Source organism: Nerophis lumbriciformis, linkage group LG13 (assembly GCF_033978685.3).
Source record: "Nerophis lumbriciformis linkage group LG13, RoL_Nlum_v2.1, whole genome shotgun sequence".
NCBI classification, from domain to species: Eukaryota; Metazoa; Chordata; class Actinopteri; order Syngnathiformes; family Syngnathidae; genus Nerophis; species Nerophis lumbriciformis.
Window position 1 is genome coordinate 16,413,560 of NC_084560.2, and position 16,710 is coordinate 16,430,269.

At 37.8% G+C, this 16,710-nt stretch overlaps 1 protein-coding gene across 2 annotated transcripts in view; it reads right to left on the reverse strand.

The window, feature by feature from the left end:
• The window catches only part of LOC133614001 (obg-like ATPase 1), a 208,940-nt gene that overhangs the window by 141,625 nt on the left and 50,605 nt on the right, over positions 1-16,710 (reverse strand). For both annotated transcript variants that reach the window (XM_072914573.1, XM_072914574.1), the window contains exon 2: positions 8,545-8,712. In XM_072914573.1, the coding sequence (XP_072770674.1) occupies positions 8,545-8,660 (116 nt within the window). In that variant the 5' untranslated portion in view covers positions 8,661-8,712. The remainder of the gene's footprint in view (positions 1-8,544; positions 8,713-16,710) is intronic.

The window sequence follows — 16,710 nt, forward strand, 5'->3', positions numbered from 1 at the left end:
AATTTGAATGACAATAAAAGGAAGTCTAAGTCTAAGTCTATCTTTCAAAACAGCACATTATCCCAGTGGTAGAAAACGGATGGATGGATAATGTAAAAGGAGTAACAGGTTTACGTCAAAGTGGATAAGTACCGTATTTTCCGCACTATAAGGCGCACCTAAAAACCTCAAATTTTCTCAACAGCTGACAGTGCGCCTTATAATCTGGTGCGCCTTATATATGGACCAATATTGAGCAACAACAGGTCTCACAACTATGGGATGCATAACGCAGTGTTTTTCAACCACTGTGCTGCAGCGCACAGTGTGCCGTGAGATACAGTCTGGTGTGCCGTGGGAGATGATCTAATTTCTCCTATTTGGGTTAAAAATATTTTTTGCAAACCAGTAATTATAGTCTGCAAATTATGTGTTATGGTTGCGTGTCGGTGCTGTCTAGAGCTTGGCAGAGTAACCGTGTAATACTCTTCCATATCAGTAGGTGGCAGCAGGTAGCTAATTGCTTTGTAGATGTGGGAAACAGCAGGAGGCAGTGTGCAGGTAAAAATTTATTTAATGCTTAAACAAAAAAATAAACAAAAGGTAAGTGCCCCTAAGAAAAGGCATTGAAGCTTAGGGAAGGCTATGCGGAACGAAACTAAAACTGAACTGGCTACAAAGTAAACAAAACCAGAATGCTGGACGACAGCAAAGACTTACTGTGGAGCAAAGATGGCGTCCACAATGTACATCCGAACATGACATGGCTATCGACAATGTCCCCACAAAGAAGGATAAAAACAAAGTTTATGCGGGAAATATCGCTCAAAGGAAGACATGAAACTGCGACAGGAAAACACCAAAAAAAGAGAAAAAGCCACCAAAATAGGAGCGCAAGACAAGAACTAAAACACTACACACAGGAAAACAGCAAAAAACTCCAAATAAGTCACGACGTGATGTGACAGGTGGTGACAGTACACCTACTTTGAGACAAGAACTATAGTGATGCATGGTTGGTTATGGTTTAAAGTCATATCCAACAATTGCGACAACCACTCTTTACTTTAAACTGAGTTTCGTTTTTTAATGATTTCTGCTGGTGGTGTGCCTCCGCATTTTTTCAAAGCAAAAAATGTGCCTTGGCTCAAAAAAGGTTGAAAAACACTGGCATAACGTAACCCCAGCCTCTACTGTAGCGTCTATTCTGTGCGCCTTATAATGCGGTGCGCCTTATATATGAACAAAGTTTTAAAATAGGCCATTCATTGAAATTGCGCCTTATAATCCGGTGCGCCTTATAGTGCGGAAAATGTGGTACTTATTTAAAAATAAAAGTTAAAAGCTAAAAGGCTCCGCTCAAGCGTTACAAAGCTCATGGAGTCAGTTCTTGCTGTATGTCAGCTCTCTTGACTTATCCCCAGACGCAGATGAGGAATAATCTCCCTTTATTTTTATTTTTTTTGTTTTATTTTTTTATTTCTATATTTTTTTTTTTTCAGCCTCTAATGTCTGTCTCTGGCTTTGTACGAGTGTGTGTGTGTGAATGTGTATGTTTTTGTTGTCTTATTTGTTGTAGGCCTGTGCCATATGTCCCTTGTTGGTTTGACCTGAGTGGGGTGGGTGGGCGGGTCAAGGGAAGGGGTGTGAAGAATTCACTGACTTAAAAATTGTAGTTTCGACTTGCACTCTTTTCTGTTTGATTGAAAAGGTTCCTAAAAAGAGTTGGGAAAAAAATAAATAAAAGTTAACATGAACATTATGTTTATATATAATATATTTTTAGAAAAAGGATTATACAGATTAAAAATCAATTCATTCATTCATTTTTTATTTATCTCCTTCATTGATGTGCTTTTTTGATCAATAGACAATTAAACTTTAGCAGCTAAATACATTTTTACACACCTATGCTTGAAAGGGAACAGGATGAAGAAACTCGTATATTTCCTGCCCCCTTCAACATAATAAGTACCGTATTTTTCGGACTATAAGTCGCAGTTTTTTTCATAGGAGCGACTTATGTGTGAAATTATTAACACATTACCGTAAAATATCAAATAATATTATTTAGCTCATTCACGTAAGAGATTAGACCAGAGGTCGGCAACCCGCGGCTCTAGAGCCTCATGAGGCTCTTTAGCGCCGCCCTAGTGGCTCTCTGGAGCTTTTTCAAAAATGTATGAAAAATGGAAAAAGATGAGGGGGGAAAAAAATCTATTTTATTGTTTTAATATGGTTTCTGAAGGAGGACAAACATGACACAAACCTCCCTAATTGTTACAAAGCACACTGTTTATATTAAACATGCTTCACTGATTAGAGTATTTGGCGAGCTCCTTTTTGTCCTACTAATTTTGGCGGTCCTTGAACTCACCGTAGTTTGTTTACATGTATAACTTTCTCCGACTTTCTAGGACGTGTTTTTTGCCACTTCTTTTCCTGTCTCATTTTGTCCACCAAACTTTTAACGTTGTGCATGAAAGGTGAGTTTTGTTGATGTTATTGACTTGTTGGAGTGCTAATCAGACATATTTGGTCACTGCATGACTGCAAGCTAATCGATGCTAACATGCTATTTAGGCTAGCTATATGTACATATTGCATCATTATGCCTCATTTGTAGGTATATTTGAGGTCATTTAGTTTCCTTTAAGTCCTCTTAATTCAATTTATATCTCATGACACACTATTTGTATGTAATAAGGCTTTTATTTTTTTGCGGCTCCAGACAGATTTGTTTTTGTATTTTTGGTCCAATATGGCTCTTTCAACATTTTGGGTTGCCGACCCATGGACTAGACGTATAAGATTACATGGGATTTAGCGATTAGGAGTGACAGATTGTTTGGTAAACGTATAGCATGTTCTATATGTTATAGTTATTTGAATGACTTTTACCATAATATGTTACGTTAACATACCAGGCACCTTCTCATTTGGTTATTTATGCGTCATATAAAGTACACTTATTCAGCCTGTTGTTCACTATTCTTTATTTATTTTAAATTGCCTTTCAAATGTCTATTCTTGGTGTTGGGTTTTATCAAATACATTTCCCCAAAAAATGCGACTTACCGTATTTTCCGCACCATAAGGCGCCCTGGGTTATAAGCCGCGCCTTCAATGAACGGCATATTTCAAAACTTTGTCCACCTATAAGCCGCCCCGTGTTGTAAGCCGCATCTAACTGCGCTAAAGGAATGTCAAAAAAACAGTCAAATAGGTCAGTCAAACTTTAATAATATATTAAAACCAGCGTGATGTGGGCGCGCATGGAATCGTATATCAACATGGACGGAGCTGCGTGAAAAAAGCCACCCGGCCTCTTCGCGTAAACTTAAACTTACCTTAACCACTCGCTCATCTTTTCTTCATCCATCCCTTCGAGTTAGCTTTTATGATGACGCCGGCTGGAAAGGTCTCTTTTGGCAAGGTCTTCCTTTTGAATATCACCATGGGTGGAAGTTTCTGGCCATTAGCATGGCAAGCTAGAACCACAGTGAAGGATGACTTCTCATTCCCTGTGGTGCGAATATTCACCGCACGTGCTCCCGTTGTATCCACAGTGCGGTTCACAGGAATATCAAAAGTCAGTGGAACCTAGTCCATGTTGATAATGTTCTCTGGCCGGATCTTTTTTTCAGCTATCTTGTTTTTACAATATGCACGGAAAGTAGCCAGCTTTTCTTGAAAGTCTTTAGGCAGTTGCTGTGAAATAGTAATCCGTGTGCGGATGGAGAGATTGCGTCTTTTCATGAACCGGATCCCTGTCGCTTAGTAGGAGCCATTTTGTGGTCTTTACAGATGTAAACACACAAAGGAAATGAAACGTACGGTAATATCCGAGCGCTTTTTCTTCTACTACGCGGGCGGGTGGTTGCTTACAGTAGAAGAAGGAGCGCTTCCTGTTCTATGGGGGCGGGTGCTTACCTTGGCGGTTGCTTGCGTAGAAGAAGAAGCACTTCCTCTTCTACGGGGAAAAAAGATGGCGGCTGTTTACCGTAGTTGCGAGACCGACACTTTATGAAAATGAATCTTAATATTAATCCATATATAAAGCGCACCGGGTTAAAAGCCGCACTGTCAGCTTTTGAGTAAATTTGTGGTTTTTAGGTGCGGCTAATAGTGCGGAAAATACGGTATATATGTTTTTTTCCTTCTTTATTATGCATTTTCGGCCGGTGCGACTTATACTCCGGGGCGACTTATACTCCGAAAAATACGGTAATCTTACTTAATGGATAGCCCAGATTCACAAGCATACAAACTAAACAAATACATCCAAATATAATGAAAACAAACAAAAGACACCCAAAAAAAAAACAAGTGCAAAACTTCAAGAAGTACAAACCGAACAAAAAAAATAATTACACCTCACGGGATGATACAAAACCAGACGAAAAATAAGTCAAATAATAAATATAAAGCAAAATGTAGACACTTACGGCTGTCCATGTGATCTTATTGTTCTGTCTTTATATATTTTTTTTCAATTGGAATATATTTCTACAATCTTTTATCTCATTGTAAAGAGGATTCCATAGTTTAACCCCCACCACTGATATACACATTTGTTTTAAAGTTGTCCTTGAATACTGATGTTTGAAATGACCTTTTCTTCTATGCTCTTCATTCTCAGAAGATGATGACAAACATATTTTGTCAATTTGCTGGTAAGATTTTACTTTTAGCCCTTAAACATAACACATAACGTCCAGCTCCTGTAGTTTCAACAAACCAGAATTAATAAATATTACGTTAGTGTGTTCTAGACAATCTGCTTATAGCTCTTTTCTGTAGTTGATACAATGCCTTTATGTTCCCCCACACTTCTATTATCTATACTATTTTACTTGTGAATAATTAGATTTAACGGCAACCCTGTGATTAACCTATTGCTAAAAAATAAATGTTTGAAGTATGAAGAAAGATCTCTAAGGTTGACATTTTATTCAGACATGCAAGGCCTGACTGAAGCTGCAGCAGGTTTCCTGTAAACCGGTGCCATGATTTCAGTATTACTTCAGATTAAAAAAAAAAAGAGCGGTGTGGAAACACTTTCATTAGCCCCGAGCAATGACCTGGGGTCGTCTACTGAATAAGTAACTCTCTATTAATGATTTCTACAGCAGCAAACCTCTGACCCCTGATCACTTTCAATCTCGGAAAGAGAGAAAATGGGCCGAGGGGGCGACGGAGGGGGGGGACCTATTGCGTCGAGATTAAGAAAAACACACTTTTTTTCTTCTTGTGCTGTGTGTGTGTGTGTGTGTGTGTGTGTGTGTGTGTGTGTGTGTGTGTGTGTGTGTGTGTGTGTGTGTGTGTGTTCTTGTATTTGTACCCTTCTTGAGACATGAAGAAGGAAAAGTATCTTCCATATTAGGTGTGAACAAGTGATGACATAAATCATGGTCTCAATAACATTGCATCTAATAGAGAATGTCTCATTTGCAGCCCTGCTGGTGACATTTATCAAAATGATGGTGGTCCCAAAAAGGAGGGATTTTTCTAATAGACTTTGTGTCGGTTTTAAAAGTGCTTCCCCTCTGGTCAACATATGAAACAACAAGTGTGTGTAAGAAATTGAAATGCGCCCTCTTTGGCCAAAATTTACAAAAAATAAAATAAATATGTACATAGAGACATACTGTAATAACTTGTAGTAAATAATTAAGATTAAAAAACAATTACAAAAAACAAAAAAATACAAAATTTACTAAAAGCAGTCACAATGTGTCGACTTTTTTCTTATCAAATTGGGAACAATTTCTCATATTCTTTCTGTTTCTGTAATATTGCAATATTTTCTCATAAAAACATCACTTTTTTATGTCAAATTATTACTTTCTTTTATGTAAAATTATTACTTTTTAATGCAAAATGGTGACATTTGTCGTATAAAATTCTGACTTTTATCACAATATTGCCATTTTGTGTAGTTGTTCTTGTAAAACAGTGACATTCTTTGAGTAAAATGATTACTTTTGTCATAATTTTGCCAAGTAAAATTCTCAGGATTATTATAATATTGCCAACATTTTAAAGTTTTCTTATAAAATGGTGACTTTTGTTGAGTAAAATTACGACTATAATACTGCCAAAATTCAACGTTTTTCTTGTGAAATTCCAACTCATTTTTCACAACAAGTTTTTTTATATTTACATAGTATGTATATATTATTAATGTTGTAAATACACATCTTTATATATCTAGAAAGGGTGGTCCTAAAGAGGGAGGCATTTTTTCGGAGGTCTCAAGAAGGTATTAAATACAAGAATGTGTGTTTTTGTATTTCTATCCTTCTTGAGACATGAAGAAGGAAAAGTATCTTCCATATGAGGAGGTGTGAACAAGTGATGACATAAATCATGGTCTCAATAACATTGCATCTAATAGAGAATGTCTCATTTGCAGCCCTGCTGGTGACATCTATCAAAATGAGGGTGGTCCCAAAAAGGAAGGATTTTTCTAATTGACGGTGTGTCTGTTTTAAAAGTGCTCCCCCTCTGGTCAACATATGAAATAACAAGTGTGTGTAAGAAATTGAAATGCGCCCTCTTTGGCCAAAATTTACAAAAAAATAAATAAATATGTACATAGAGACATACAGTAATAACTTGTAGTAAATAATTAAGATTAAAAAACAATTACAAAAAAAAAGATAATTTTACTAAAAGCAGTCTTTTGCTCACAATGTGTCGACTTTTTTCTTATAAAATTGGGAACAATTTCTCATATTCTTTCTGTTTCTGTAATATTGCAATATGTTCTCGTAAAAACATCAATTTTTTTTATGTCAGATTATTAATTTTTTTGTGTCAAATTATTACTTTTTAATGCAAAATGGTGACATTTGTCGTATAAAATTCAGACTTTTATCACAATATTGCCAATTTTTTTTGTTGTTCTTGTAAAACAGTGACATTCTTTGAGTAAAATGATTAATTTTGTCATCATTTTGCCAAGTAAAATTCTAATGATTATCATAATATTGCCAACATTTTAAAGTTTTCTTATAAAATGGTAACTTTTGTTGAGTAAAATTACGACTATAATACTGCCAAAATTCAAAGTTTTTCTTGTGAAATTCCAACTCATTTTCACAACAAGTTTTTTTATATTTACATAGTATGTTTATATTATTAATGTTGTAAATACACATCTTTATATATCTAGAAAGGGTGGTCCTAAAGAGGGAGGCATTTCGGAGGTCTCAAGAATGTATTAAATACAAGAATGTGTGTTTGTGTGTTCTTGTATTTCTACCTTTCTTGAGACATGAAGAAGGAAAAGTAGCTTCCATATGAGGAGGTGTGAACAAGTGATGACATAAATCATGGTCCCAATAACATTGCATCTAATAGAGAAAGTCTCATTTGCGCCCCTGCTGGTGACATCTATCAAAATGAGGGTGGTCCCAAAAAGGAGGGATTTTTCAAATTGACGGTGTGTCGCTTTTAAAAGTGCTCCCTCTCTGGCCAACATATGTAATAAGTGTGTGTAAGAAATTGAAATGTGCCCCCTTTGGCCAAAATAAAAAACATTTAAATAATAGAATATGTATATAGAGACATGCTGTAATAACTTGAAGTAAATAACCAACTACAAAAAAATAAAAAATAAAAATATATATATATATATATATATATAAATTAACTAAAAGCAGTCTTTTTCTCACAATGTGTCGACTTTTTTCTTATAAAATTGGGAACAATTTCTCATATTCTTTCTCTTTTCTGTAATATTGCAATATTGTCTCGTAAAATGATGACTTTTTTATGTAAAACGATTACTTTTTAATGCAAAATGGTGACATTTGTCATATAAAATTCTGACTTTCATCACAACATTGCCAATGTTTTTGTTGTTCTTGTAAAATGTTTTGAGTAAAATGATGACTTTGTCATGGTAATGGCAAGTAAAATTCAGATTATTACTATAATATTGCCAACATTTTAAAATGTTCTTTAAAAAAAGGGGGACTTTTGTCGAGTAAAATTACGACTCTTTTGATAAAATTGCCAACATTTTAAGCTTTTCTTGTAAAATTGCGACTGTTATTGGGTAAAATTCCAACTTTTATCATAATATTGTACAAATGTTCAGTTTTTCTTGTAAAATTTTGACTTGCGCTGTGTAAAATTGCGACTTTTATTATAGTGCTGCGGTTCTTGTGAAATTGTGACCTTTTTCTTGTGAAATTCCAACTAATTTTTCACAACAAGCTTATTTATATTGGCATAGTATGCATATATTATTAATGTCGTAAATACACATCTTTATGTATCTAGAAAGGGTGGTCCTAAAGAGGTAGGCATTCTTCGCAGGTCCCAAGAAGGTAAGAAGTACATGAATGTGTGTGTGTGTGTGTGTGTGTGTGTGTGTGTGTGTGTGTGTGTGTGTGTGTGTGTGTGTGTGTGTGTGTGTGTGTGTGTGAGTGAGAGAGAGAGAGAGAGTGTGTGCATGTGTGGGAGGGTTATTATTTGTGCTGTGCTGCATGGGGGGGCTGATAGACGGGAGTCTGAGGGGGGAGCAAAGAGCCTGCTGAGACACTGACTCACATATTTAGTTTGAGGTTCTTGTCGTCGCCTCTAATGGCCGTCTTCTCCAGCTTGTCAATAATAGGGACCATCATCTCTTCGTCCTTTAGGCTCGGCTCCTCGTGGATGATCTCCATGTCCCTCACTGGGTCCCCTCAACATAGATGATATCCCCATCGTTGAATGCACCTGCAGCGCAAGGACACACAATGGAGCATCAGTATGGATTTTCCTCTCTCCTTGTAACAGCAGGAATAAATCATATCCATAAAATGGAATCAATGAGTTGCAAAAAAAGGCATGGTGAGAATTATGGGATCCGCAACAAAAACAAGAAATCAATTAATAAAATACACCCATCTGTACACCCGAGATCCAATACAATAGGTATAGTTTAAGGCAGCGGTTCTAAACCTTTTTTGAGCCAAGGCACATTTTTTTCATTGAAAAAATCCTGAGGCACACCACCAGCAGAAATCATTAAAAAACGAAACTCAGTAGCCGATATTGACAATAAAAAGTCGTTCTCGCAATTGTTGGATATTAATTTAAAGTGTAACCAAGCATGCATCACTATAGCTCTTGTCTCAAAGTAGGTGTACTGTCACCCCCTGTCACATCACACCCTGACTTATTTGGACTTTTTTGCTGTTTTCCTGTGTGTAGTGTTTTAGTTCTTGTTTTGCGCTCCTATTTTGGTGTTTTTTCCTGTTTACCGTAGTTGGTATTTTCCTGTTGCAGTTTCATGTCTTCCTTGAACGCTATTCTCCACACCTGCTTTGTTTTCGCAATCCAGACTATTTAAGTTGTGCGGACGCTTTCCTTGTTTGTGGGGACATTGTCGATTATCATGTCATGTGCGGATGTACTTTGTGGACGCCGTCTCCGCTCCACACAGTAAGTCTTTGCTGTCGTCCAGCATTTTGTGTTTTGTTTACTTCGCAGCCAGTTCAGTTTTAGTTTAGTTTTGCATAGTCATCCCTAAGCTTCAATGCCTTTTCAAAGCGGCGCTCGCCTTTTGTTTATTTTTGGTTTAAGCATAAGACACTTTTTTACCTGCACACTGCTTCCCACTGTCGTCTGCATATTGTGATCATGACACGACGTGTTCCCGACATCTAAATCAAATCAAATCAAATCAACTTTATTTATAAAGCACATTTAAAATTTACCACAGGGGTAGCCAAAGTGCTGTACAATGGGCAGGTTAAAAGATAATACGAGTACCGAGCAAACACAACACAACACAAACAGAACACGATAAAAAATAAATAAATAAAATAGAATAAATAAAAACATAAAAACAGGTTCACAGCAGGTGTATTATGGGGCGCCATTGCAGGATGGATATCACTCAGTGTTAAAAGCCATGGAATAAAAGTATGTTTTTAAGAGAGATTTAAAAACAGGAAGAGAGGAGGCTTGTCTAACACTCAGAGGTAGGTCGTTCTAGAGCTTGGGAGCAGCAATGGCGAAAGCTCTGTCACCTCTAAGCTTCAGCCTTGTGTCAGGGACCGTCAACAGCAGCTGATCGGCTGATCTTAAGGATCGGGTGGGACAGTAAGGCTGAAGGAGGTCGAAGAGATAGGTTGGCGCGAGGTTGTTTAGACATTTAAAAACAAATAAAAGGAGTTTAAAATTGATTCGATAACGCACATCTACAAAGCAATTAGCTACCTGCTCACCTACTGATATGGACGAGTATAACATGGTTACTCTGACACATTATCTACGGTATATAATTACTTGTGTGCAAAAAATATTTTTAACCCAATTAGGTGAAATTACATAATCTCCCACAGCACACCAGACTGTAATTCACGGCACACTAGTGTGCCGCGGCACACTAGTAGTTGATGAACACTGCTTTAAAGGCAGCGGTTCTAAACTTTTTTGACCTTGTAGCCCAAAATTTCCACTACAGAGGGCCCACTTAAATATTTACACTTAAATAGTCATCTTACTTTTGATTTTAATCATACCCAATAATTATATGTAACCAAACTTACAGTTAAGTATAACAGGCTAAACCTTGCCAAATGATATGAAACAGTGTGTTAATTATCAAGGCTTAGGTCAGGCTGACTACAAAGTTAAATACAAATCAAATATACTGCAAAGAAGGGACTCTGATGAAATATACATATTCATAAAATTACTGAAATAAATACATTCTAACTAAATTGATAATAATATGTTTCTTAAACAAAACAAATACAGCTCCTTTATTTTAGTCATACATTTGCGCATAAGAAACTTCCTTATGACTTTATGGGGACTGGTTCGATCCCCACCTTCTACCAACCTCGTCACGTCCGTTGTGTCCTTGAGCAAGACACTTCACCCTTGCTCCTGATGGGTGGTGGTTAGGGCCTTGCATGGCAGCTCCCGCCATCAGTGTGTGAATGTGTGTGTGAATGGGTGAATGTGGAAATAGTGTCAAAGAGTTTTGAGTACCTTGAAGGTAGAAAAGCGCCATACAAGTATAACCCATTTACCATGTTGCCATCCAAGCAACGTTATCACGGACGCCGCTGCTTATTTCAGCAAGACAATGCCAAGCCACCTGTAAGTGCAAGTTAAAACTCTACGATGCAAAGCGAAAGTCATTTATCAACAACACCCAGAAACGCCCTCGGCTTCGCTGGGCCCGAGCTCATCTAAGATGGACTGATGCAAAGTGGGAAAGTGTTCTGTGGTCTGACGAGTCCACATTTCAAATTGTTTTTGGAAACTGTGGCCGTCGTGTCCTCCCGAACAAAGAGGAAAATAACAAATTGGACTGTTCTATGCGCAAAGTTGAAAAGCCAGCATGTGTGATGGTATGGGGGTGTATTAGTGCCCAAGTCATGGGTAACTTACACATTTGTGAAGGCACCATTAATGCTGAAAGGTACATACATAGGGGACGGCGTGGCGCGGTTGAAAGAATGGCCGTGCCAGCAACCTGAGGGTTCCTGATTCGATCCCCAGCTTCTACACTCCAAAAAGTTAAATCTAAGTAAGATTAAATATCTCAAATAAGGGTGATATTTGCTTATTTTGTGTCTGATAAGATAATTCTTCTCACTAAGCAAATTTTATGTTAGAATATTTTACTTGTTTTAAGTGTTTTGGTCCTAAATGATCTCAGTAAGATATTACAGCTTGTTGCTGAGATTTTATGACCTAGGTTGAGTAAAACATGCTTGAAACTAGAATATCAAGTGTTGCAAAGCTGTGTCATCAACACTCACAAGTATAAAATTACTTTTTTAAAGTAATAATTTCTTATTTCAAGCATGAAATAAAAAATCATGACTTTGACACAATTGTGTCTCATAATTAAAACAGATGACAGCCAAATGGACTTTGCTGTTTTATTTTCAATGCAACAATAGAAAATACATACTCATATAGTAGTACAGTCGGCACAGTACAGTAAACTGACAGTTAATATTGAAACATTTAATATGTGACATTTCAAACAATTTTTAACAGAAATAGTTCATGCACATTCAGATAAATTCTTCAAAATTACAATCTAAAAAAAATTGCGCACAAATTGATTGAAAGAGCATGCACTTGGCGCGATGATGTCATGTTATCGATGGAAAAATGCATTTTTAGACAATATGATTTGCCTGAGCGGCTAGTAGACCCCGAGAGTAACAAGCGGTTGCCTTTCCATTAAGAACAATAAATTAGTTTTTAGTATAAGTTTGCTGGTTTCAAGAAATGTAATGCCGAGCGCATATCATTATGTCAAGATAATGGCACTAGCATTTACTATATTTAAGAATATTTTTCAACATATTGAGCAAAAAGGTCCCTTTTCTTCTACCAAGAAAAGTGCACTTGTTATTAGTGAGAATATACTTATTTTAAGGTATTTTGGGGTTCATTGAGGTTAGCTAATTTTACTTGTTTTGGAAAGTCTTGACAAGCCAAATGTTCTTGTTGTATTGGCAGATAATTTTGCTTAGTTCAAGTAAAATACCTCAAATTTTTGTATTTGTTTTCCTTGTTTTTGAACACTGACTTTTTGCAGTGTACCAACCTAGTCACGTTCATTGTGTCCTTGAGAGACACCTCACCCTTGCTCCTGATGGGTGGTGGTTAGGGCCTTGCATGGCAGCTCCCGCCATCAGTGTGTGAATGTGTGTGTGAATGGGTGAATGTGGAAATAGTGTCAAAGCGCTTTGAGTACCTTGAAGGTAGAAAAGCGCTATACAAGTATAACCCATTTACCATTTAGCGCCAGACTTCTTGTGTTTGTGTTGAGTTTGACATTACTGCCACAAGTGTTGGATACGTGTATTACAATCAAGTGCTGCTGCCGCCCATACGCACCACAGCTGAAAAACAGATATTTTTGGCGGTGCTCTGGGGGACGCTAGCAGGCCAAAAACAGGTCTTCTGGTTCTGGGACCCACTGGTTAAGAAACACTGGTTTAAAGGGGAACATTATCACCAGACCTATGTAAGCGTCAATATATACCTTGATGTTGCAGAAAAAAAACCATATATTTTTTTAACCGATTTCCGAACTCTAAATGGGTGAATTTCGGCGAATGAAACGCCGCTGTGACGTCACATCGGGAAGCAATCCGCCATTTTCTCACTTTCGTCGGTGTGTTGTCGGAGGGTGCAACAACAGGAACAGGGACGGATTCAAGTTGCACCAGTGGCCCAAAGATGCGAAAGTGGCAAGAAATTGGACGAAATTTGTTCAAAATACGAGGGTGTGGGGAAAGCCGACAAAATGGTCAGTCGTTTGTTCCGCACACTTTACCGACGAAAGCTATGCTACGACAGAGATGGCAACCGTCCCTTATGCCACCGAAGATGATCAAGAGAAGAATATTGACCCTAGCTTCCCTGGCCTGCTGACATCAACTCCAAAACTGGACAGATCAGCTTTCAGGAAAAGAGAGCGGATGAGGGTATGTCTACAGAATATATTAATTGATGAAAACTGTATTCATTACTCGCGGTTTTACGTGAATTATTGTACATGAACTGTGTTTACCAATAATTTAGCTTAAAAACATTTATTTTTTTCAATCATTCGAGTACATTCGGGTAGTCTTGTGTAATGCAGTATTTTGTGTCTATTTAGGTATGGTTAACCTGAGCGCTGAAATCGGGGAAAAATATATGTTCTTAGCACGCCTGAAATGGGCTGTCTGCACTCTCAAAGTGCATGTTGTTGCCAAATGTATTTCAAATGCTGTAAACCTAGTTCATAGTTGTTAGTTTCCTTTAATGCCAAACAAACACATACCAATCGTTGGTTAGAAGGCGATCGCCGAATTCGTCCTCGCTTTCTCCCGTGTCGCTGGCTGTCGTGTCGTTTTCGTCGGTTTCGCTTGCATACGGTTCAAACCGATATGGCTCAATAGCTTCAGTTTCTTCTTCAATTTCGTTCTCGCTACCTGCCTCCACACTACAACCATCCGTTTCAATACATGCGTAATCTGTTGAATCGCTTAAGCCGCTGAACTCCGAGTCTGAATCCGAGCTAATGTCGCTATAGCTTGCGGTTCTACCCGCCATGTTTGTTTGTATTGGCATCACTATGTGACGTCACAGGAAAATGGACGGGTGTTTATAACGATGGTTAAAATCAGGCACTTTGAAGCTTTTTTTAAGGATATTGCGTGATGGGTAAAATTTTGAAAAAAAATTCGAAAAATAAAATAAGCCACTGGGAACTGATTTTTAATGGTTTTAACCATTCTGAAATTGTGATAATGTTCCACTTTAAAGCAAAACTGAAAATATCGCCACTTTGTTTTTCTATTGTGCATTCATACACTTTCTATATCAGGAATTATAAAATATGTTTTACTTCTATTTCACCCTTTTAGCTAAACTATCCATCAATAATAGCCTGTTTGTCACAATAACAATATCATAAAGTTTCATGAAAAATATAAGCAACCCACTTTGCAAGTTTTCACAAATCAATTATCCCGTGTCACCATTTCCTTCAACGAGTAAGTGCAAGCCGAGTGAAGGACGACGTTAAGCGTGGCTGGTATGTTTGGAACGCGCTTGGTGGCGTCTGTTAACACAGAGTAAAAGCGTTGTTGACAGGTGGCACATTGTTTATCGACAGGTGAGGCCGTGACAGAAAGTGATGTCACAGCAGTGATTGGCTCATTTTAAGAGGAAAAAAAAACCTGACACACCATTCCTAGCGAGCATGCTGGAACACACGCGGAATATTGATGACTCACAGATGTGTAAAAATACATGGCAGTAAGTAATGTGAGATGAAGGGCATCATCATCATCATCACAAATCATCCACCTAATGCTAAACATGTTTTATACCAGTGACGTGCAGTCAGGGGAGGCAGGTGAGGCGGGGCCTCACGAGGAAAGAAAGAAAAATGTAAAACGAAAAAAAAATTCATTAAATTGTTATATGTATCCAGTGATTATACTATAAAGTTATTTTCCATTTAATGTCACCAGCTTTAGATTATTTTTATTCAAAATCGCTGAATTTTCACATTTGCCGTTCAAATACTGAGAAGAGACTTGCGGTGAGTCACAAGCCAGTTGAGCCTCGCCATGGATTGCGCAATGACTCGGCTAACTCCTGGTCTGATGTGCAGTGAGACCGTATTGCTATATGAATTATATTATACATTTCCATAGTTTAGTTAGCTGAGGTATATAATGTACAGTGTATTTTGTCAACAACTGTATGTGTGTAACGTATTTCTTGTGCTGAGCAATCACAAAACGGCTGCGAAGACGCACTGGGTGAGGCTCGCAGTAATCCTGCCTCCTGGTGGTAGAGGGCGCTAGTGATCCCAGAGATCATTCTTGCGACTACTTGGCTGCAGAAGAAGTGACAACAAGCAGCAACAGTTAGCAGCGATCGTTTATTTTTTCCTCTTGCCTGGACTTTTAACATGGAGGATTACATATCTAAAATAAAACAGTTTTCTAAACTGGACTTTCAATCGAAGCAGGAGGTAATAATTAAAGGAAGATCTCTATCGAGACAGAGAGACTTTTAAAACTGAAGAAAGATAAGGAAGACTTCTATAAACAAGTTATCGATGCTTTTGTTCAAAAGGAGCGGCGCATGGACTTCATTTATAAGTAAAGGTAAGACCATAATAATGTTTTTTTTATTAAATGTGCTTTTTTGTGTGCTACAGTTTGTATGTGTAAAGTTAAAGTTAAGTTAAAGTACCAATGATGGTCACACACACACACTAGGTGTGGTGAAATGTGTCCTCTGCATTTGACCCATCACCTTGATCACCCCCTGGGAGGTGAGGGGAGCAGTGGGCAGCAGCGGCGCCGCACCCGGGAATCATTTTTGGTGATTTAACCCCCAATTCCAACCCTTGATGCTGAGTGCCAAGCAGGGAAGAATGCTGGTATGAGCTTTTAAACATACCCCGTTAACTGCTGCCAATCAAATGGTGAATAAGATACTCTTTAGGGTTCATATGTTTGTAAATCTGACTGTGATGAAGTCAGTGCCTCACCAGCCATCAACCTCACCGCACGTCACTGTTTTATACATACTGTACATGCTTATAAACATCCATTATCTACAGCTTATCTTACTCAGGGTCTGGAGCCTATCCCAAGATGAAATACAGCAAAGGGCAGACTGGACTGGTCATCAGCCAATCACAGTGCACATACAGACAAACAACCAATCACACATACAGTCGCGATCAAAAGTGTACATACACTTGTAAAGAACATAATGTCATGGCTGTCTTGAGTTTCCAATCATTTCTACAACTCTTATTTGTTAGTGATAGAGTGATTGGAGCACATACTTGTTGGTCACAAAAAACATTCATGAAGTTTGCTTCTTTTATGAATTTATTATGGGTCTACTGAAAATGTGAGCAAATGTGCTGGGTCAAAAGTATACATACAGCAATGTTAATATTTGCTTACATGTCCCTTGGCACATTTCACTGCAATAAGGCGCTTTTGGTAGCCATCCACAAGCTTCTGGCAAGCTTCTAGTGACCACTCCTCTTGGACAAAATTGGTGCAGTTCAGCTAAATGTGTTGGTTTTCTGACATGGACTTGTTTCTTCAGCATTGTCCACATGTTTAGGTCAGGACTTTGGGAAGGCCATTCTAAAACCTTAATTCTAGCCTGATTTAGCCATTCCTTTACCAATGTTGACATGTGTTTGGGGTCATTGTCCTG